Genomic DNA, 22218 nt, shown 5'->3' with positions numbered 1-22218 from the left:
TTTGCAAAGTCCTTGGAACTGAATCCTCACCACCGGCCACCGGCGCCCGGCCCTGATTTCCTGCAGTCCTGAGCCCGGACTGCCCGTGTCGGGGGCTTATGTCTGTGCCACGGGTCAGGGCAGGAGGGGAAGCCCCATTCTGGCCTCACTGCTCTGCAGACCCCGCAGCCCCGGGAACTGAGGTTCCCGGAGCCCGAAGCGCCCGTCAGCCTGCGCCTCCCGCTCCCCTCGGTCTGCTCACTAGAGGAACCGGCTTTCTGTAGCCTGAAGACAGGGAAAGCATCTGAGCCGTGTGCGCCTGGAAGCTGATGCGGTGCTGATCCTAGCTGTTGCCCTAAATTGAGATGACAGTGTTGCTCATATTAAATTGCCTTCTCGCTTGGCTTGGCATGCTGGGATCCATATCTATTAATGCAGGAGTGTCCAAACGTCCTGCCAGGAAAGCAATTTGTTCCTCAGTGGGGCGTCGGGGAAGCAGCTGGTCTAAGAAGCCATCAGAGGTGGTGTTAGGGGCAAGTTGTGTTTTTCTTGATTGAATGGAAATCTCACTGATCCATCGCCTGCCCTGTCCTCGCCACTTGTCTACAAGGCAGCCGCGTCCGTCCTCGCCCTCCCCCGGCCTCCCCGTGCGCTGTGCGGGCTCTCGTGGAGAAGCAGCCTCCGCAGCCGCGGGCGTTCTGACACAAGCACATCTCTCCAAGGAGAGCCGGGGGTGCTCGCCCCCCACACCACACACTTCCTGACAACAGCTCCCGCTGTTGGAAACTCGGGGGCCCAGGGTGCGCCGGGCAGCCACAGAGCCCACGCTCCCTGCTCTGGAGCCTTCGCCTGGGCCCTGACGCAAAGGGCGTTTGTGGTCCCGGCAACGGACCTGAGGGCCAGACACGCCCCGATGGAACAGCGGCCTCCCAACGGACCAGGCTGGACACCTGCCCCCGCCCCTCCTGCGGCAGGCCGGCCAGCCCGGACCTCACGGCGGCAGCGGCGCTCAGCAGGGCGTGGCCTGGGGCACCGGCTCGCTGCCCTGAGGGCAGCTCATCCAGCTTTCTGCCCACGCAGGAAACGCGTGCTGCATACTCAAGAGGCAAGGGGGGCCTCCCCGGGACAATCTGAGTCTTTGACGTTTGCGTTTTGAAATAGTTCTCGGAATGCAGGAAGCCATCAAGACAAAGAGGGGTCGCAGGCGTGGCTTGGCCACCTCCCCCCGAGGGGAGGGACGCCAGCCCGAGGGCAAAGCCACAGGTGGCCTCACAGCCCTCACACGCCTCCAGCGGTGCACCCTCAGGTGGCTGCCACCTGGCCCTGGCTTTCATTTTATGTCCGTGCAGACGCAGAACTCCAGGAAGCCCGAAGGCGCTGAGATTCCGGGGCTGTGAGGCCACCAGACGTGCAACAATATCAGCTGATTCTGGGTGGACTCGGCTTCCAGGCCCTGCAGCCGGGCTGGGGGGGCAGGCCCGAGTGCCCCGGGGTCAGCCCTGCCCCCGCTGCTGCACAGACCCGCCCGGGAGCCACAGCGCCAGCCCGGAGCCCCCGGCTGACCACGGCGCCTGTGCCCAGTGGGACTGTGCTGGGCGACCGGGCGGCTCCAGCCGAAATCCACACCGCCACTGCGGACACGGGGATGCCGCTTATTTTCATGAATGACTTCATCGACTTCCACTTCTGCACAGCACAGCTCCCCGGAGGCCGCGAGGTGACCTTCCTGAGGTGTCCCCCGAAACGCCGGCTGGCTCAGAGTCGCGTTCCCGCTCTTGGTAAAGCATCATCTTGGGAACTCCAGTGAGGCCCGTGGGGTGCAGAGGACAGCAGTGCAAAGTTGGCCTCCGAAGGCCGCCACGGCAAAGCTACAGAGCTCGCGGGATGCTTATTTTAAATAATTATGAGCAGAACTTGCAGGTCATCTAAATAAATCACACAACGGTGAACTTCACAGGGAGAAAAACTGCCTCCTTTGCCAGGGATTATCAGGTTATGTTTTTTCAGTGCTTGCGTGAAAAGCCATTAGCGTTTTTTCCTTCTTAAATATCTGGTTGCACTTGGTGATGGCGCTTCCCCGGCACTGCCACACACTGGCCCAGGGCTGCCAAGGTGAGACTAGCCAGTTAGGGAGTAGGTGCCCCCTCCATGGACGGTGGGCGAGCGTAGGGGTCTGCGGTCCGGGAATGATGAGCACAGTGCAATGTTGGGGTTCTGTCCAGGGCGACCCAGTCGAGACTGAACCGCAGACACGAACAAAAAGGTCAATAACGGGTTTCTTCACAAGGGGAAAGGGAAGAGAGACGCCCGTCACTAGCGTCCCACCAGCTCCCCTGACCTGGAGCCCAGGAGCATGCTGAGCGCTGATGAAGAGCCCCGCCGCCGGCCGCCAGCCACGAGGCCCAGAGACCCCCCGCCCAACACGTCGGTTTTGTATCCCAAACCCAAACTGGCCGCTTCACTCTGCCGCAGGTCCGAGCGGTGCCCCCTGCGGTGGTGCTGGGATTCACGCGTCGGGGCGCGGTGGAGTCCACAGAGCCTGTGTCTGCAGAGTTCGTGCAGGACACCCTCCCCCGCAGGCCAGCTGTGCCCAAACCCCACGTCAGTGCTAACGGCGCTGTTCTTAATCGCTGTGGTGGGAGAAGAATGTGTCGCTTCCAGTGAAGCACACATGACAGGATACAACTTACCTGCCTTTTAAATGTTGACATCCTGACCCTGAAGCCCTGGGCATCCAGCACCTGAACCCCGACACTAAGCATCCTCTGTACGGGCAAAGCCACCACGTAAGAAAAAGCCCTATAGGGCCCTCCCCAGGGGCGCAGCGGGTTACGGCGCAGCACTGAGAAGCTGAAGCCGCCTCAGCGTGAGCTCGATCCCCACCTGCCCCGGAGGTGACCCCAGGGCACGGCAGACCTCTCCTGACCGCCCGCTGCTCCCCTCAGCAGTGTACTTTGTCAGTCTGCCTGCTCTGCTCCCCGCTCTGTCCCTGGCGAAGCCTCTCACTGCCCCTGAGCCTCTGCCAGTATGCCAGTTCTGTGTGAATAAATAAATCTTTTTAAAAAGAAAAGAAAAAGCCCCACAAAGTGTTAGGAGCTGTGGCTGAAACTCCATCCAGGCAGGCGTGTGGGTAAACCCCGCGGAAGCCAGGCACAGCGTTAGCCTGCCCGTGCCCCAGGCGTGCCTGCCCCAGCCTGAGTCCTCAGCAGCGCCGTCGTGGGTCCTTGCAACGCGCAGGAGGTGCAGGCAGTTGCATGTTCCTTTCCTGTCCCCGTGCCTTGCACGCAGCAGGTGTCGGGCAGGTGCGGTGGGAGAGAGCGCAGCGGAGGGCCCCTGCGTGGCCGGCGCCGTGCTGGCTCTGCTGAGAGCACCCGGGAGGCGGGACGCGGGCGGAACTGCCACCACGCGGCCTGTGAAAGCGACTGGCCCATCGCAGAGCCCCACGTGGGAGGCACCTACGGAGTTGCACGGCAGCAGCCCCTCCGGGGAGCGGCGCTCAGGTGAGGCCCCGTGGTGCGCGGGTCTCCTCAGCCACGCCCGCCCGCTCAGCAGTCTCCCCTGCACCTCGGGGCCCGAGGCCCTCCTCTGGGACCCAGTCTCTGCCAAACAGGGCCCGCGAGACCAGCTGCGAGCATCCCGGAGACCGTCGCACCGCCCCTCCAGCCACTGTGCGAAGCGCACGGTTTCTGTCACTGCTGGCGGCCACCGGGTCTGCGGCCGTCAGCAGTGCGAAGTTCACGCCTTTCCTTTGACAGTCTTTTGAAGCGCAACTTCAGAAGAGTCTTTGGGTATTAGGGTGTGTGTCTCAGTGGCGCAAAAGGCCTCAGAGGCGCGTTCAGAGACCAGAGGCCTCGGGTCAAGCCAGAGCAGCCGCAGCAGCCCCTGGGCGCCAGCCTGCAGGGCCTCCCTCGGGGCTGGGCAGCAGGGTGCCTGAATGTTGTAAGCTAATTATCATTTTTACTTGCGTAGCGTCTCTTGAAAATAACAGCAGCAAAGAACCTCTTCTACACCAGATTTCACCCGGGGCGAAGTGGGGCCACACTGAGCAGAGCAGGTGACCCTCCAGCAAGCCACCTCTGCCGTTCTCTCCTGACAGCTAACCGCGGGCCTACATAACTCCTGGAGCACTGCTGAGACAGATCCAGAACATAGCACCCCGAGAAACAGCTGCTCACCCGGGGCGCTGGGGTTCCTCTGTCCAGAAAGGAAACCAGAAAGCCTGTTCCTGCCGCCGCACCCAGGAGGCCGGGCCCCGGCCCCCCTGCCCCATCCGTCTGCACGGCCCTGTGGCTCAACCAGGGAAGAAGAAGTTTTAAGGGGACGCAGAGGAATTGGCAAGGGTTTGGCTGAGCGTCCGTCTCTGAAGTGACAGAAATGATCAGTCGCCAAAGTGCCCTGTGAGAAGCCCGAGGACTGGACTCCCTGAGCCGACGGGAGGGAAGCCCGGAGCAGGGTCCGTCTGTCCGACGGGGCTGGGTTGGGCAGCGCTCAGCAGTGTCCCCTCGCTCTGCTGGGGACCGCCCCGTCTCAGGGACAGCAGGGGAGACCCGCCACCGCGTCCCATGGAGAAGCGGGGCGTCGCTCGGAGCTGAGGGCAAGCGCCTGTCTGTTCTGCTGAGCTCAGGCTGCAAGGCCAGAAGTCGGCAGCTGTTTCCTAACCTCCGCTGCCGGGGCAGGAAGGTGACAGCTGGCCCCTGAGGGCACCGTCCGTCCTGTGTCCACAGACTTAGGGGGGAGTCCGGTTTCAGCGCATTCAGGAGCTGGCCGGTGCGGCCCCTGCCCCGACAGCAAGCCGCAGGGCACGCCGGCCCCCGCTGTGGAATGAACACCGGGACCTCGGCGAGTCCCGGGACCCTTTCTTTGGGGTCCGAGACTTCAGAGTAACGTTCATTCGTGGCAGTGGCACTTGCAGAAGGAGCGGCCGGGCTTGTGTGCCCAACGTGCCATCCGCCCTTGGGGAGGCGTTTCCATGGAGACGTTTTAGGAGAAGCCACTACCTGTGCTCAGGAGGGGGAGGCCGGCCTGGCCAGGGCCTCGTCGGTCTGTCCGCGGGCTGAGCCCCGAGGTGGGGCCACGGCCTGTCTTGTGCCCAACACACAGACCAGCCGGCGCCGAGGGGCCCACCCTCGGGTGCGGGTGGGAGGACGCATAAAACCTGCCATTAAAATGCAGTCTGCCGGGCGGGTAAGCAGCTTGCAGGGACTGCTGGGATGCAGGTCTGAGAAGACAAAACGCCAGCTGACACCATCAGAAACATCCCTGCGCCTGTGTCATTTGGAGCAGAGGAGTCACCAGAGGGGAGGCAGGCGGGGAAGGGGCGCCGAGCTCCGGTGGACGGGACCCCCACGGCCCGGCTAGGCGCAGCGTCCCTGGCCCCAGAGGAAGCCGGCGACACCCAGCCGCTCCCAGACAAGGCTTCCCGGGCGGCTGGCCTCGCAGGCAGAGCGCGGGCGACCTGGCCCAGGCCCCGAGGCGCGGTCTGCTACCCCCCGGAAAGGGGGCCGGTGCGTAACGCGCACGTGCAGACGCCGCCTGATTCCCCGCGGGGAAGAACAGGTGACCCGCGCCCCCGCGCAAATCCGTTCCCACCAGGATTCATCACCCCGCAGAGTCCCAGGTAGAAGGGAGACTTCAGGGGGGCCGTCAGATCTCCTACCACCGCTGGTCAGTTCCCCGTGGTTCCTTCTGGGGTGGCAAGAAGTTCCGATCCTGCAGAGAGAACTGTGCTTCTAAGAGAGGGGTTAAGGAAAAGGACAAAGTGGGGCCTCCCCGGTGGCGCAGCGGATTAGGGCGCAGCACTGTGAAGCTGCCGCAGCCCCCGGAACGAGTCGGATCCCCGGCCAGGGAGGGACCCCAGGGCACGGCAGACCCCTCCTGTCTCCCTGCTGCTCCCTCAGCAGTGGATTTCAGTCCATCTGCCTGCTCTGCTCCCCTCTCTGTCTCTGGGGAGTCCTCTCACCTCCCTGCACCTCTGGCCTGTGCCCCAGTTCTGTGTGCACAAATAAATCTTCTAAGGACAAAAGACAAAGTTCGCCTGTCACGCGTAGGGGACAGCGTCAGGAGAGGGCCTGCTGACCCTCCAGCCGGGCCCTCGGCCCCAGGCTCCTCCCCCTCCCCCGGGAATCGCCGTCTGGGCCGTGGAGAAGCCGTCCTGATGCGGACCGTGTGGTGGGACTGTCGGGGCGCTGACACATCAGAGCCTCTGTGACCTGGCCCGGGAGGGGGTGCTGGGCCTCGCACTGCCCAGGGCACCCAGACCAGCCTTCCGGACGTTCCCCTCCTTATGCACCCACCTGTGAGCGCAGCCTGACCTGCCCTGTCCTCTGGCACCCTGCCCTCCATTCCTGGGCCCGGCTGAGGTTATACCGGGACGCCCCAACAACTAGCCAGACATCAGCGCCCCACACCACGCCCACGGTGGGCGGCAGCCCTGTCCCCAAGTCCTTCGCTCCCGTCCCTTCTGCCTGGAGGTGCTTCCCGGCCCCCCGTGCTGGCTCCTGGCTCCTCCCGGGGCCCTGGACGGCGCCCCCCGCTGGTGCCGCTGGCACAGCCTGAGCCTGAGCGAGCGCGACGGGCAGCCACTGGCGTCCAAAGAGGCCGACGAGGACCCGCCTGGGCAGCCGGAGCTGGCGTGCCGAGCCCCGGTGAGCTTCCCTGCCCGCGCCCGCTGCCCACCCTGCTCGAGCCCTGATCCCACGTGGTGACCAGAGACTGCCCTCCGGGGCGGCTTCTAGCTTCTCTCAGTGGGGGTGACATCAGCGTAAATCCCGAGACGTCTGTCCAGCTCGCTCCTCTGCCGGCTGCTGTGTGACCACTGGCCCTCCTGTGTGAGTGACTGGCACCTTCCCCACCTGCCCGAGGCCTCACCCGCTCCCTCGACTGGCGGGGGTTTGGGGCATCGTGGGAGCACCCAGCAGACTGCGCCTGGGCTGGTCGACCTGCCCCGAGGCTCTTGGCACAAGTAACCTCACGTCCTGACCCCAGCCATGCTCGTCGGCCGTTCTCCTGCCTCCCAGGCCCTCTCACCTCTGCAAGCTCTCATTTACTCGCCATCCTACAGCCTTTTTTTAATTTTGAGATTGATTTGTGTGTGCATACAGAGCTGGGGTACGGGCCAGAAATGCAGGGGTGGTGAGAGGCTTCACCAGAGACAGAGTGGGGAGCAGAACAGGTGGATTCACCAAAATACACTGCTGAGGGGATCAGCGGGCGGGCCGGGAGAGGTCTGCCGTGCCGTGTGGTCACCTCCGGGGCCGGGATGGAACTCGCGCTGAAGCGGCTGTAGCTTCTTGGTGCTGTCCCGTAACCCGCTGCGCCAGCAGGGAGGCCCTACAGCTTTTTGATGCCTTAAAAGCTCAGAAAGCACACCGTCTGCTTCTACATCTCTGTCGATGGCATGGGCATGGCACTGGGGGGACGCGCGCTTAAGCAAAGTGAGTCGGCCTTGAGACTCAGACTGGGTGAAACAAGATCTAGGCTGACCACCACGGGGGTGGGGCGGGCTGGAAGTGGGCTGGCCATCGTGTCCATCAAGGCAGAGGGAGGGTGACCAGCGACGGACACCCCAGCTCCCCTGAGGAAGCCCACTCTCCCGGGGTGCGCAGGAGTCTCCCCTCTGCACGCGGCCGCAGCCTCCTGTGGGGCTCAGGCGTGGTCCCAGCCTCTTTGAGGGAAACGGTAACAGGTGTTTGTCCATCAGGCAGGGCCACGCCATGTGCCCTTGGGTGCCCGGCTCGGGGGACCCAGGTGCCCGGGGCTGCCAAGGTGGCACTTTTCTCTAGCAGAGCAGGGATGAAGCGAGACCCACCTGCAAGCAGGTGCTCGTTTCAAAGCAGTAAATGTTCTCGGGCAGCTAACGTCCCGGTAACATGATTTGCAGACTGAATGAGGACCCCAGGGCAAGTGCGGTTTCCGAGCCGCAAAGTAATAAAAGATGAGACTAGAAATTGATGAGCAGTGACTTGCTTTCTTCTCCGGTGTGGATTGAACCCGCCAATAAGAGCCTTATAAATAACTAATGAGAGAAGGAGGCTCAGCGCCATGACGTGAACCCCCACTCTGGGGAATTCCAGCCACCCCGGGGACAGCCGGCGCCCCCTCCTCGGGGTAAAGGGCTCCTGCCACGTCACCCGACCGAGTGGACAAGCAGCGTCGCCCGCCTGCCGTCTGAGCCATGCGCAGCAGGGTGTGTTGCGGAGAGAGCGCCCGAGGCGTGGGGGTGCGGGATGGCAGCTCACAGGGCTGCGGAAGGCGGGCCGGGCCGGTTGCAGACTGCCAGCCCGCGCCCTCCCGCCTCGCCAGGAGGGGACGCGCCTGGCAGGCGGCCTCGGAGGCGAAACCTGCCGCCTGGGGCAGGACCCGGGGCTTGGCTCTGAGTCATTCTGAGGCGGGGCAGCCTTGCCGTGCGCCAAGCGGTCAGCCGGTGTAGACAGGGCCACAGGCCGTGCTTTGCAGTGGGGACAGAGAGCTTCAGGGACGAGAAACACACACCTGTCACCTGTCCAATGTGCTGGCACTCAGGACCGAAGGGCAAGCGTCGCCCCCAGAAGGGCCTGAGCTGAAGGCGAAGCCGTTGTGTCGTGGGAATGGCGGGTTCCCGTGGGGGGGCCGCAAGGTGCCTGTCGCCCCTTGGCTGAGTGCGCTGGGCCTTCTCCCCTGTCCTGAAGCTGCACACCAGGATGGGGGAGCAAGCTGCCAGCCAGGTCAGCAGCCGCCCTGCCGCCCGCCTGTGCCCTGACCTGGGCCTGAGTCGGGGTGTGCCAGAGGGCGGCTGCGCAGAGGGGGTGCCGATGCCGGCAGGGCGGGCCAGAGCCCGGGGCCCCGGGATGACGCACTGCTGCTGGGGGCTTCACCGGCACGGGTGGCACTTCCACGCGCCTTGCACAAGTGCAACAGCACAGCACACACGGTCAGGCCCCCCCACAGCCCTCCCCTGTGAGCCCCCCCACCCCGGGTGCTCCAGCACCCTAGCTCAGCCGTCAGCCCCGCGGGAGCAGGCGTGTCCCTCACCTCCTGGCCTTGACCACCTTCAGGTCCATTTGGCCTCTGGTGTTGCTTACACCTGTCTCCGGCTGCTCCAGGAGAGTCTAGAGAAAGGAACTCCTAGCAGGGGCAAGAAAGTGGAGCAGGGCATCCGGGGAGAAGAGGGTGGCTGGGGCCCACCCAGGGCCTCTGAGGGTCAGCTAAAGGCAGGCCTGCCTCAAGGTCGCCGGGAGCAGGACGCCCTTCCGCTGCCACTCAGCCGGCCGGGCCTCTCCTGCCCGGAGCCTCGCCAGGACTCTGTGCCCCTCCGGTGACGCCACCAGGCAGCCTGCGGGCCAGCCTGGCACAGCCCCGGCATAAGAAGACGGTCTTGTGACGAATGAGCCACCGGGCAAGGACTGGGAGCTGAGCTCGGCCCTGGGCCTCGTGCACAGGCAGACTGCGAGCGCTCGGATGCGGTCCTGAGACTTTGTCCGTCGCTGCTCACTCGAGTGTCCGCGTGCCAAGGTGACCCCTGACCCAGAAGGCTCACAGAGGGCTCCCTGGTGTGGTGTCCAGCAGGCAGCTGAGGAAAATGCCGGCTGGCTCTTGGAAAGAATCAGGACCCCCCAGCCTGCCCACCCGGGAGGCTCGGGCTGCGTCCAGCTTGGGGCCGACGGCTGACGGCCGGGCAGAGAAGCTTCCTTCCAGAGTGGCCAGCGCCGACCTCTGAGGAGCAGCTTCTGTGTGACCCACGGGCCGTCCCCTTTCTTCTGCAAACTGCAAAATGGTTATGAAAATTGAAAACATTCAATCTGATATAAAACCAAGTGCAGGCTGCGTCTCCAAGAGGCACCAAATCAGAAGCTGCTGTCAAAACCTTATTTTCCAGCTCCGTCCCCGTGGTGGGGAGAGCATTTGTGGGGGCTGTGGGGGCCCTTCCACATGCCACGAACAGCTGACTGCGTGGCTCTGCCCCCGGCTCTTGTCTTCCCAAGCTAGCCCTGTGTTCTTGCTTCCGGCTGTCACTTCACTCGTCACCTACAGATGGCATTTTGAAGGCAGCTAATTGAGGGACTGTGCTGCTGGCTTCGGGCTGATCGTCCTGACAGGAAACGTGTCCTCTGCAGAGGAGAGGCGGGGCCGCGGGCCTTGCTTCTCCGCTTGGCGAGCGACGCCCTGCCTCCCCCGGACGGCCGAGCAGAGGCAGCCCCCTGAAGTGACCGCCACGTCCCCATGTCCCTCACCGGCTCTCTGCCTGCCCTCTCTCCGGTACGCCACGCCCTGCCCACCCATGGCTCAGCCCCTGCAGGATTACGCCGCCTGCTGCCTCTGGCCACCTTCTCCCCGCTGCCCAGCCATCGGCTCACCGAGTCAGTACTCAAGCTCCTTCTCAGGAGAGGCAGCCTCGCGGGGATCAAGGACCGGCATGTGGACACAGCTCCACAGACGTGGGCTGCTGGCGAGTGGGCCCCTCCTCTGGGAGCAGCCGTGAAGCACGTGTCTCCCACCTGGTGCCAGTCCTCAAGGGGGACACCGAGGGGGACGAACAGTGGGCACAAGTCAGGACCCCAGTTTGCTGGTTCTGCATGGTCCTCACATGCTCCCACGGTAGCCCCGGGCCGCACTGCAGCAGCAGCAGCGGTGACACGCAGCTCGCCCGTCCCCTCGCCACCCGCGCGTGGCCTGTGTCCCGCTCCGAGGGGAAGACCTGGGGAAGTCGCTGCGGCCGGTGCACTGGCATTGCCCAGGCGCCCACCCAGTTGCCACATACAACTAAGAGAAGCGAGTCATTGCCAGAACTCCGAAGTCACCAGCAGAGCCTGTGACTCCGTGGTGAGAACTGAACGGAGCCAGGGACACTTACCGAGGCACATGTGATGCGGCCGCGTACTTCCGGCGTCGTGTTTTCAACCAGGGGAGCGAAGGCGAGTGTCCGTGTCCTGCAGTGGTCATCGCGGGCCTCTGGTTCCCTGTGCTCCCTTACGCTGGCGTTTCCTAACTGCTACCATCCTTCCGTGGCTTCCTGCCACCGCGGTAGCAGGTGGGCAAGCAGAGCAAGGGGGCCGTGAGGGAACGGGGTGCCCAGCCTAAAGCAGGGGGAGCAGGGTGGGGTGGGGCAGCCTGGGGGAGGCGGGGGCCCAGAGCTCCCGTCGGCGTAACCCAAGGGGGATCGGAGGCAGGGGGCAGGGGGCAAGCGGGCGTGGCTTGGCCCGGTTTGGAAAGGTCTTTCTGTCCCTTGAGAACACTGTCACCCTTGGGCTGTTAAGCCACATTTTCACAATTCAACAAGGAACTATACCAGACATGTCATAAAAATAATAATTCCTGCCTCCATAACTCATGAATTTAATCCCAGGAGGATAAATATATAGATGAGTACTATAAGCCTAGTACTAACATACAGCCCATTGCAAAATACAGACGGTATTTTTTTTAAGATTTGTTTATTTATTCATACAGAGCTGGGGTACAGGGCAGAGGTGCAGGGGTGGTGAGAGGCTTCACCAGAGACAGAGTAGGGAGCAGAACAGGCAGATCAACGAAGTCCACTGCTGAGGGGAGCAGCGGGCGGGTCAGGAGAGGTCTGCCGCGCCCTGTGGTCACCTCCGGGGCAGGCGGGGATCGAACTCATGCGGAAGCAGCTTTAGCTTCTTAGTGCTGTGCTGTAACCCGCTGCGCCACCAGGGAGGGCCACAGATGGTATTTTTTATGGTTCCATATACCTGGTTATTTTCTTTATGAATATTGCCACTTCACCAGCAAACTAAAATATGAAAAGTATAAATATAACATAACTTCCATCGAGAAAAGGGAGGGAGGTCCATAGTGAACTACCTGAAATCAAGTGTGCCAAAACTGTCTTGAGTTTTCTTTTTTTTTTTTTTTAAGATTTATTTTTTTGTGCATACAGACTGGGGTTCAGGCCAGAGGTACAGGGGCAGTGAGAGGCTTCACCAGAGACAGAGTGGGGAGCAGAACAGGCCGATGGACGAAGTCCACTGCTGAGGGGAGCAGGGGCAGGTCAGGAGAGGTCTGCTGGCCCTGTAGGTCACCTCCAGCATTGGGGATCAGACTCGCACTGAGGGCTGTGGCCAGCTTGCAGTGCTGCGTCCTAACCTGTTGCGCCACCAAGGAAGGCCCGTGGCTTTGAATTTTCGCGACAATCCAAACGCTTTCAAAATGTTGACCACGGGGGCAGGGCCTTCTCTCCCAGCTCCCTGGCACTTGCTGTTTCTGGACTGTCTGACATGGGGCATCCTCACAGGGGCCCCGGGGGCACCTTGTGGCCTTGTTTGAGCTCTTTGATAGGCAATGACCCGAAGCCTTTGTGGTCGTCTCTGGCCTCTGGGAGAAGTGCCATTTCAGCTCTTCCAACATTTTGGAATTGAGTTGTTTGCTTTCTTCGAGGTGGCGTTGGGTGCGTCCCTCACGTGCCTCAGGTATTAGCCCCTTCCTGGCCGGATGATGTCCAGTGTCTTCTCCCACCAGGCAGGCTTTTTCGTCAGCTGTTTACTGTCACTGAGCAGAAGGCTCTTGATTCGCAATAGTCCCAGTGCAGGGACATCACTGCCAGGTCTCCCAGGAGATCGCCAGTGCGACCTGGGGGGACGGCCCCCGTGTTCTCATCTCTGTGTTTTAGGGCTCCAGAGCTCACACCCAAGTGTTTTCATCTATTTTACATCAGTTTGCATCTGCACTTAGGGAGTGGGCCAGTTTCATTCTTTCGCCTGGGGCCCTGTTTTCCCAGCACCGTCTGTGGACGGTGGCATGGTCGTGGCTCCTTTGTCACGTGTCAGGTCCCAATAGATGCTCGGGTGTGTGGTTGGCTCTCGGTTCTGTTGCAGTGATTGCATCGGTCGTGTGAAGTGAAATGAGTCAGAAGGAGAAAGACAAATATTGGACGATGTTGCCTGTATGTGGAATAGAAAGAAACACAGGTGATGAGCAAAACAAAAGAGAATGAGACAGAGCTAATGCTACAAGAGGGGACGCGTGGAGAGGGGACAGCTGAGGCAGAGGGACTCGGGGGTGCTGCGCTTTCTTAATAATGAAACAAGAAAAACCTGAATAAGCTCATACACCGTAACGTCATGACCACAGCATGTGCTCTGATAGCCTCCGCCTGCTTCCAGCCCTGTCAGAGCCTCCCAACTCGCCCTTTCTGCCCGAAACTTCCTCTTGAGCAGCCCTCGGCGGCCCTGCTAGCCGGTGGGGGCAAGGGGGTGACTGGAACCCCAATTCCTTCTTTCGGCAACATGGCAATTGAAGCTCTGGGCTGCCATCTCCCTGGTGTTTAATTCAGAGTCGCTTCGTGCCCTTCACCGAGTGAGAGCTGGTCACAGCCAACGGTCAATACACGTCCACTGTTAATATATGAAAGCGCCAAGGCCAGTAACGACCGAGACCGAAGTCTGAAGTAAAAGCAAAGTGAGCCTGTATTAGCTAGCTCGAGCTAGGGTCCGGCCCAGAGTGATCCGACGCAGCGGACCCCCTTGAGAGGGAAGGACCCCGGCTTCTTAACGTCATGGGCTTCTACAGGCATTGTGGGAGGGGCTGGGCGGTCACAGTCCCTGCCTGCCGGATGCCTGGTGCAGATCACAGTTAGGTCCTGGAACATTTACTCCAGGGAGGATCGAAACTTATCTTTGGGCAACAGTTTTAGCAACAGTTTTGCTGGCCTTCCGGCCTTCGCATCCTCTACACCGCCAGCCTCACAACTGCGTCTTTGCACTCAGTTGGACTCATGCGTGAAGTACCTCCAGGAAGCCCACCGAGTCTCCCAGGAATTACTGCACAAGGACTGCAGTGTATTGTTCCAAAGCTGCACTCCCCTGACTCGAACTGTAAGTTCCCTGAGGGGAAATCAGTCGTACCAGCACAAAGCAGGTCCTCGAAAACTCTTTGCTTGATTAGGCGTGCCCGGAATCACGTTCCAAGAGCTGAATACCAATTCCTGCTCCTCTGACACTTCAGAGTCTTATTAAACAGGTCTGTTATATAAATTCTAGGCTCCTACATTTAATCAAGTTCTTAATCATAATGAGCAGAATTTATGAGAGGGCAGTTACGGATTCCCAAAAGAAGTGGAAATAGTAAATTGCTAATAGCCTCCCTAAGGATTTGCTTTCTGCACTGATAAATTATGTAATTCCATTATAGAGGTGTGTGAAGCAAAAAAAAAAAAAGCCTTTTAAAAGGCAGAAGACCCCAGCTGCCAGGGTTTCTCCACTCTGTCCCCATCATCACGCCTCTTGTGTGAAACCCCCTGTGACTTAGTGACTGTCCAGGAAGTTGCTAAAGTTCTTAGGGCCGCACGGTGAGTGGGACTTCAGTTTCATCAGACTGCCTGGAAACTAACCCAGGCAGCACATACACACAGAGAAACCAAAGACGCATAATGCCGTGCACACTTGGGCGACACTTCCAGTTTACTGTGAGCAGCCTGGAGTTCAGAGCGAGCTTTAAAGACTCTAATATTTCCTGCTCCTCCCGCTGCGTCAGTGTTGCTGGGTCCAGACAACCGAGCAGAGTAATGAGCAAACGAGGCTGAGTACACCTGTCTTCCCCAGCACTGAAATTCAAACATTTGTGCTCACTGAAAAGAATCTCAATTAATTTTTTTAAAGATTTATTTATTTATGCATATAGAACTGGGGTAAGGCCAGAGATGCGGAGGGTGAGAGGATTCACCAGAGACAGAGAGGGGAGCAGAACAGGCAGATCGATGAAGTACACGGCTGAGGGGAGCAGCGGGCGGGTCAGGAGAGGTCTGCGGCGCCCTGGGGTCACCTCCGGGGCAGGCGGGAATCGAACTCATGCAGAAGTAGCTTTAGATTCTCAGTGCTGTGCTTTAACCCGCTGCGCCACCAGGGAGGGCCCTCAATTAATTTTTTAACTATGTTTATTGGGGTTTAGAAAAAGGGTATGTTTGTTAATTACTCTAATAGGGACAAAGTTTTTGCTTGAAAGTCACCTACAGGGCCCTCCCTAGTGGCGCAGAGGGTTGGAGCGCAGCACCGTGAAGCTGGTTGGGGCCGCTTCAGTGTGAGTTCGATCCCTGCCTGCCCCAGAGGTGACCCACAGGGTGCCGCAGACCCCTGCTGACCACCCGCTGCTCCTCTCAGCAGTGGACTTAGTCAGTCGGCCTGTTCTGCTCCCCACTCTGTCTCTGGTGAATCCTCTCAACGCCCTGCACCTCTGGCCTGTACCCCAGTTCTGATGCACAAATAAATAAACCTTTAAAAAAAAAAAAAGGAAAGAGAGAAAGAAAGTCACTTACCTTTTCCGCTCTCAGCAACTGTTGTACCCCTCATTGGTAAAGTATGATATGACGTCACTTCCTTCCAACATGAGTGTATTGATGTCACTCATTATCTAAAGCAGCTTTAACAAGCAGATTCTTTTTTTCTTTTCACTTTTTTCTTTTTGCTTTTCTTTTTTCTCTCATTCTTTGGAAAATCACCCCAAGTTTCTGTGGAAAGAAATTAAAATGCCCAGACACATGCTCCTTCCCTAGTGTGCTCCCACGTGGAACCAATTAGGACAAGAATACAGAGACGCGGTGCTGATCTGAGCCCGAGGCTGGCACAGTGCCTTTTTCTTACGACCTGGTTTATTCCTGACACTCTTCTTGGCCCAGATGTCCTTTTCCTCACTTTTTCTGAGCCTGTGTGCCCTGTGATGACGCACTGTCAAGGAGCAGGGTCAAAGGGACCGTGTGTGTGCTGAGGGGGTGGGTGGAGAGCATTGGGATTCTCAAGAAAAAAAACACTCAATGGTAGTTAGAGAAGCCTTTTCAGCGGCAGCTTCTGCACCTTCCCATAGCTTTGAAGGCGTCAAGGCACCACATTGGTGCAGCTGTGTATCGTGCAGACACCAGCTTGACTCAAGTATTCTGCTCCTGGCCAGTACTGCCTCTCCACACTGTTTCTCAGTGCAACCGGTCCCCTCTCTGTCCCAGGACCGACTTAGTGGCTGTAGGTGGCTTTCCCTGTCTGTTACCATGAAGAAAGAGGCACCGCGGGCCTGTTCCCAGTGGCTGAGTGGCGGTTAGCATTGCTTATAAAAATGGATGTTTTAATGCTAATTAGTTACAGCGAGAAAGCCAAACACTGTGCTTGCTTTTCTTTATGGGTGCTCTTCAGCATGTGCTGATGCAGGTATTTCAGATAAAGGACTGAAATCGCTAAGTATACTTTCTGGAGAAAGAAAACATTTGCTCAGTACGTAATGAATGAGCCTCTTCTACTTTCTGTTGAGGGCTCCGATAGGTGGTTTTCTATAAAAGGATTTAATGTGTCCGAGGTCTTTTCTGCTCCTGTGATGTCCACTTGGCTCCTTGCGCCCACAAGCCCCAGTCCATCAACCTACAAAAGCCCATGCCAGCTGTAACCATAACACAGAGCAGCAAGAGGCAGTGTCTGGCATGACTACTGCTGGGATTGCTCACAAGCTGCTTAAGCTCTCAGTTTCCTCTCTTGTGAAATAAGGGCATTAAAATCCCTTTTGCAGGGTTGCTGTGGTGGTGAGAGAGGAAAATCAGGCCAACTTCGTGGGTGGGTGACCTTTGTGGTCACACAGGGTCCTGTTTTCAGAGGGCTCCATGTGGTTTAATGCCCTCCTACCCCCTCCTCAAAAGACTAAAGAATTTTTATTATTGAGTTAGCATTGTCATTCGTGCTCAAAACACCTCGAGATTAATGACAATGAGGATAAAACCACCTAAAGCCATCTTCTGCATAAGCAGGGAATTATAGCAGGACCGGCCCAAGCCAAAAAACAAGAAGGTGCTCCAATAACTAATCTGATCTCCTGTCTTTAGGATCTAAATAATTTAAGATTTATTTACTTATGCACACAGAACTGGGGTACAGGCCAGAGGTGCAGGGATGGTGAGAGGATTCCCCAGAGATAAAGTGGGGAGCAGAACAGGCAGATGGATGAAGTCCACTGCTGAGGGGAGCAGCAGGACAGAAGGGGTCTGCTGCACCCTGTGGTCACTCCCTGCTCGGTCTGGAACTGGTGCTACAGTGGCCGCAGCTAGCTTTGTAGTGCTGTGTTTTAACCCGTTGCACCACCAGAGAGGCCCTAAATGATGTTTGCATGAGAGGCTCTGCATTTTCATTTTGTGCTGGCTCCAGAAATGACATAGGCAGCGTAGGCTAAGTTATGCTGCAGTAACAGGAAAGACTCCAAAATCTGCATGTCTTAACAACCAAAGTTTGTATCTTGCTCATGACACCCGCACACCCTGAGAGACCAAGCTGAGAGGTTCATTTGAACCTGAATTTCCACAAACTCACATCAGAGGGAAGGGACCAGGAATTGTACACTGGCCCCTCGAGTTCCCCACCACCCCCTGCCCCCAGGGTAAAACTTGCCCCTTCTCATCCCTCTGGTTTGCCCAGACCTGACCTATCGACCCTGTCTACGGTCTAGGGGGCTGCCTGGGAATAATCAGAGTGATGAGGCTTGGAGCAGAAGCCACGCTCACCACACACAGAGCCCGCCTGGTGTGCCGCTGCAGCCCCGCCTCCAGAGAATGATGTCAGAGTGCTCCTGAGACCAAATCAAGCCACACTTACCTAAAAGTCAGGTACTTTCTTTTCAAAGAAGTCCTTCATTCTCTTATTGTGTAAAGAGTTCAAGGTTCCTCTGACTGGCACCTTCCCTGGGGATGGAGCAGCTGCTAAGAAATTTAATGTTGCAGCGTCCGAAGGAATCCTTCTCCTCACCAACAGAAACACTTAAACCAGCGCTGTGATTCCGTCATCCCACTGTCGCAAAATCAAAATGGCATTGCTGTTTGTTTTCTGACTGTAAAATATCAAGAGATTAACCTAATACACCCAAACAAGATGAAAAAGTAGACAGTGAGCAGACAAAGTAGTAAAATCCTACTACTCACTGTTGCTTCTATGTTTGGGGGCATGTTAGGGTGCACACCCACGCTCAAAATCTGTTAAATATTAGTGTATTGCATATGTTGATTTTGGCATAGGGCTTCATTAAATGAACATGTATGTAATAAATACAGAATCACTTTCCATCATCATGCCAGTCACCGACACGCAACCACATGAGCGCATAAGGATTTATTCCCTCCTCACACTCCTCTTTCATGCTGTCCAGACGTTGCCGCCAACCTTGGTTCCGATTTCAGAAATACTGTCTGTACATACAAGCAAACACATATTTTTTCATCCAATCGTCACATTCTATGTATGAATTTTAGGTACTACATAGTGTTCTCCAACATGGAGGCGCCATGCTTTGTTGCATGAACTACCTATAGACAAACTTTAAATTTTGTTGCTGTGTGATAAGCAACATTACCAAAAATATTCTTGAGCATACATTTCTTTGGAGTTTCCTAGAGTACATTAACAGAAATAAAATCCGGTTGCTGATTAAAAGGAATTCTAAGTATTCATTAGCTAGCATGACTGTATTTATATCTTTGCCTTGGCATAGCTACATAGAGCTTATTTACTTGTTCATTTGATAAGTCCTTTAGGTTTTTTGCAGAGGCCACTTAGCTATTTTGAGGTTAAATGAAACAATCCTTTCAAAAGTATTTTAGTTATTTAGTTAAAGGTGAATTCATCGTGAGCCTATGTGGGTGTGATAGTAGGCAATAGTAACTGTGGATATTATTTTGTAATGTGGTCTGTCTAGTTATCTTACTAGAAAGTAATAACAAGATTATATGATGGTCATCGGCTCACTTTACTTTCCAAAGAAAATCATGCTATAAAGAAAGGCTGACTGTCTGCGTCAGCGGTGCAGACTGGGAAGGCCAGGCGACGTGCTGACGGCCACAGGTCTGGTTGTGCCCCAGACAGGCTGGTCTCTGCCTGTGGTGCTGCAGCACCTGCGGCATGCACCGTCTCCTGCACAAGCGTGTGCCATTCAACAGGCAGTCGTGTCTACCACCGTCCTCGTGTGCGTCGCAGCCATGCCCCGAGCCTTGGAAGAGCCAGCCGTGGTCTAGCCATGAATACTGGCATCTTAGTGTCCTCGGAAAAGCCCACAGAATACGCTCGACCTGTGTCGTTCATTCAGCTCGCTTGATGCAGCTCATGTATAATCAACTATTTATATCTGCCTTGCACAGATCTGTCACTCTGTCTGGCTTATGGATCAGACCATTCTCTACCTCTGCTTCGTGGCTCACGGGGCACAGCCTCCCTCCCAGATGATACTGCAGAGCGAGAGGGAGCTGAGTAAACATCCTCAGAATTTGCTGGTGCTGTCAGGATAATTCTCATATTAGTCATGCTTATGCTTCCTAATAACGTGGCATGTCTTTATCATTTTCCTAATATTTATATCTTCTCATGTATCATACAGAAAAATAAGAATTATTTTTAAATTATTCCATAGCAAAACACCAAAGCAATTTCTCCTCTCAGATGTTCACTGTTCATCCCTCAAAATAAAGTTAAAATAAATCCGTTCCACTCTCCTGCACCTGATGAAGGCCATCTTTGTAACCTATAATCATTAACCTTGTACTAAATAAAATCCCCAACCATTTGTCATCACCAATACAAGCTGCCAATAGCCCGCAAGAAGTGTCATTTAAGGATTTGAACACTTTTAAGGCACAATCATCTCTTTTTTAAATGCTAGGTGGGAAATTCCAGGAGAGCAATGTTCTGGAATAATGAACCACACGGGTGAGTTAAGTGCCCCCGGCTTTGCCTCATGTCCCTCGCTCTCCTGCATCAGCCAAGTTAATTAGCAGACATAATGCTCCCTTCCTTTCAGGTCTCCCCGCCAATTAGCACTGCATGTGCTGGTTTGCAGTAAAGCCACCCACCGCCGCTCGCCCCCCGCTCGCCCCCCGCTGTTCTCTTAGCAGTTCCGTGTACCGCTCTGGATTTCCATTCCTCTCCTTTTCATGCTAGAGAAGTTCTTCACCAGGGGTGTGAGACAGAGAGCAGGGCTCATCTCTTTGCCATTACAGGGTGCCCCATTGAGAGCCAGAGAGGGTAGAAATGCCACATCATTCCACCCCATTTCCTGTGTTCAGAACCCAAAATGCCAAGGAAACCATGGCGGGTCTCCTGCCTTCTGGGGCCGCCACTCCCCACAGCCCTCCCACCTCCCAGGAGCTGTCATTGTGGGCTTTGGAATCACCCACAGTGGGAAATTAGGCTTTAAAAACATTTGACATAAGGCGGAACTTTTCTCCAGGAAAAGCACTTGGACTGAGCGGTTCAGTGCAAGCGAGCATCTCCCTTACACACACTGATAACTGTTATGAACTGAGAGCTCACAAGGAAGGCCTTGGGGATGGGGGATGGCTAAGGACAGGTCTGTTCAATTTTGAATTCTCCACAAATACAGCAAAAGCAGCACCTCCTATGTAGAAGCTAACTTTCTTAATATAAAATATCAAATTCCTTGAATGGAATTCCTAATTATTTTGTGCCTTGGACACCTCTGCTAGTTTGATGAAAATGTTAGACATTTGTTATGGACACTCATTTTAGAGACAAATCCAAAAAAATCCAGTTCTCAGAAGAGCAAAATGAAGTTTACGATTTATAATATGTGCTTCTTTACGAAACAGCACATCAGCGCACTTGAAATATAGGCGCGTTGAAGCTCATTGTGTAAGGACCTACTGAGGGCCTCTGGTTGGCTGGGATGAGATCAGCCAGCCAGTCGGTACTCTGGCTCTCCCCTCCCCTCAGAATAAGCAAGAAACAACTGTAGATGAGAAAAACTGGAATGACGTCTATGTGTGTCCAAGACCCTGGGAGAAGCGACTCTTACACTTGCCCATAGTTTAATGCGACGTCACAGAAAGAGACAGGCCACAGAAGTGAACAGGCCACCTGTGCCCAGTGCAATTTGCTGAAACTGAAGGGCAGGACTTGAACATTTCAAGCCACCTGCAGCAGCTCTAAACCATATGAAAGTGTCTGTGATCCTCATTTGGGTCAGGATGGCTCTCTTTGTATTCATACTAGTTGTAATTGTTTCGGTGTTCAGTTGCAGGTAGAAATTAGTGAACTCAGAGGTAGCATTTGTTTCCATCCAAGTCCACAAACTCCATGAGCCTCCCCCCGCCCGGACCGCCCACACTACAGGAAGCCCACGTGGAGTGGCGTGAGGGGCCCAGCGCCCGGCTGAAGGGCCTGGGGCTCTGTGCCCGGCACGTCCCCGAGGGCCCGTGGGCGCGCGTGACTGTCCGAGGTTACTGGCGGAACAGACGGGAGAGCCTCTCTTCTCGTCGAATCTAGCACAGGAGAGGCGGGGTGACTTCCCAGCGGCTTGAGGAAGGAGGCGCACCTGCTCCCCGCAGCTGAGCGTGGCAGGCACACACCCTCCCCCGTCGGCCGTTTATCCAGAAAGTCCGACTCAGCGGACACTTCGGGGTTGTGTTGGCCGCTCTAGAACTCGGCGTTAGAAAGCCCAACGCACCGTCAGGCCTCCAGCCTTACCCATCACCTACGAAGGTCTCCCTCCGGCCCCTCATTCCTTTTAAGCTCACTGGGGGCGGCGGGGGGGGGGGGGAGTGCCGTTTCTTGGGTTTCTTTAAAGCCCAACACCTACAACTGAGATGAAAAAAAAATGTACAGAATGAAGAAAGATGTAAACATAGATATTAAATTGGAAAAACAATTAAAAATAAAGTTATTAGGCAAACACTGAGGGAAATTTTAAAAAATAAAACCTCTGGGCCCCCCGAAAAGGAGTGGCTCGGACAGGCAACCCCCCGCTTCAACCGCAGCCTTTCCAAAGGATGAGTGGTGGGAGGAATCACAGAGGACTTGGGCAAATTCCAGTTCCAGAACAGACTTTTCACCCCAGTCCCTGGAGCTATGAGAAGCCTGGCCAGCGAGTGGAAACGGGACGTTGGTCCAGCGGGCACAAACTCCGTCGGGCAGCGGCAGGAGAGCGGGCCGTAGGGCGGAGCCCCTCGCGGGGGCTCAGAGAGTCTCGAGTAAGCTCAAGGAGGCCTAAGATATTAACTGTTCGGGTGTTTTTATTTTTAAACGTCGCGTTCCCTTTAACTACCTCACCTACATTGTAGGGCTGTCACGAGTTGGGGTCCCTTTGTCATCTAAAGGAAACCCCACTTGTTTTTAGGGTTGGTCATCAAGGACATGAGCCGTGGGAATAGCTGCCCCGGTTGGTCTCAGTGGACCCGGCAGTGGCCAGCAGTGTGGCCGCCTGGGAAGTCCTACGCGCCGTCACCAGAACGCCTTCCCAGCACCCCGGGTTGGCTCGGACCCCCCGCCTGCATCCCCAGGCTGG

The 22218-nt window shown here is 56.7% G+C and overlaps 1 protein-coding gene across 1 annotated transcript in view; it reads left to right on the top strand.

Moving 5' to 3' along the window:
- PARK2 (parkin RBR E3 ubiquitin protein ligase) overlaps positions 1 to 22218 on the top strand; it is a 945331-nt gene that overhangs the window by 838534 nt on the left and 84579 nt on the right. Inside the window, exons 11-13 of the mRNA XM_012723328.1 lie at positions 7299 to 7313; positions 10864 to 10880; positions 15802 to 15833. Coding sequence (XP_012578782.1) covers positions 7299 to 7313; positions 10864 to 10880; positions 15802 to 15833 — 64 coding nt within the window. The remainder of the gene's footprint in view (positions 1 to 7298; positions 7314 to 10863; positions 10881 to 15801; positions 15834 to 22218) is intronic.

The sequence above is a fragment of the Condylura cristata genome, unplaced genomic scaffold, assembly GCF_000260355.1.
Source record: "Condylura cristata isolate star-nosed mole 26May11 unplaced genomic scaffold, ConCri1.0 scaffold00001, whole genome shotgun sequence".
Lineage (NCBI taxonomy): Eukaryota > Metazoa > Chordata > Mammalia > Eulipotyphla > Talpidae > Condylura > Condylura cristata.
Note: the sequence above shows the minus strand (reverse complement) of the source record. Positions and strands in the feature narration are given on the sequence as shown.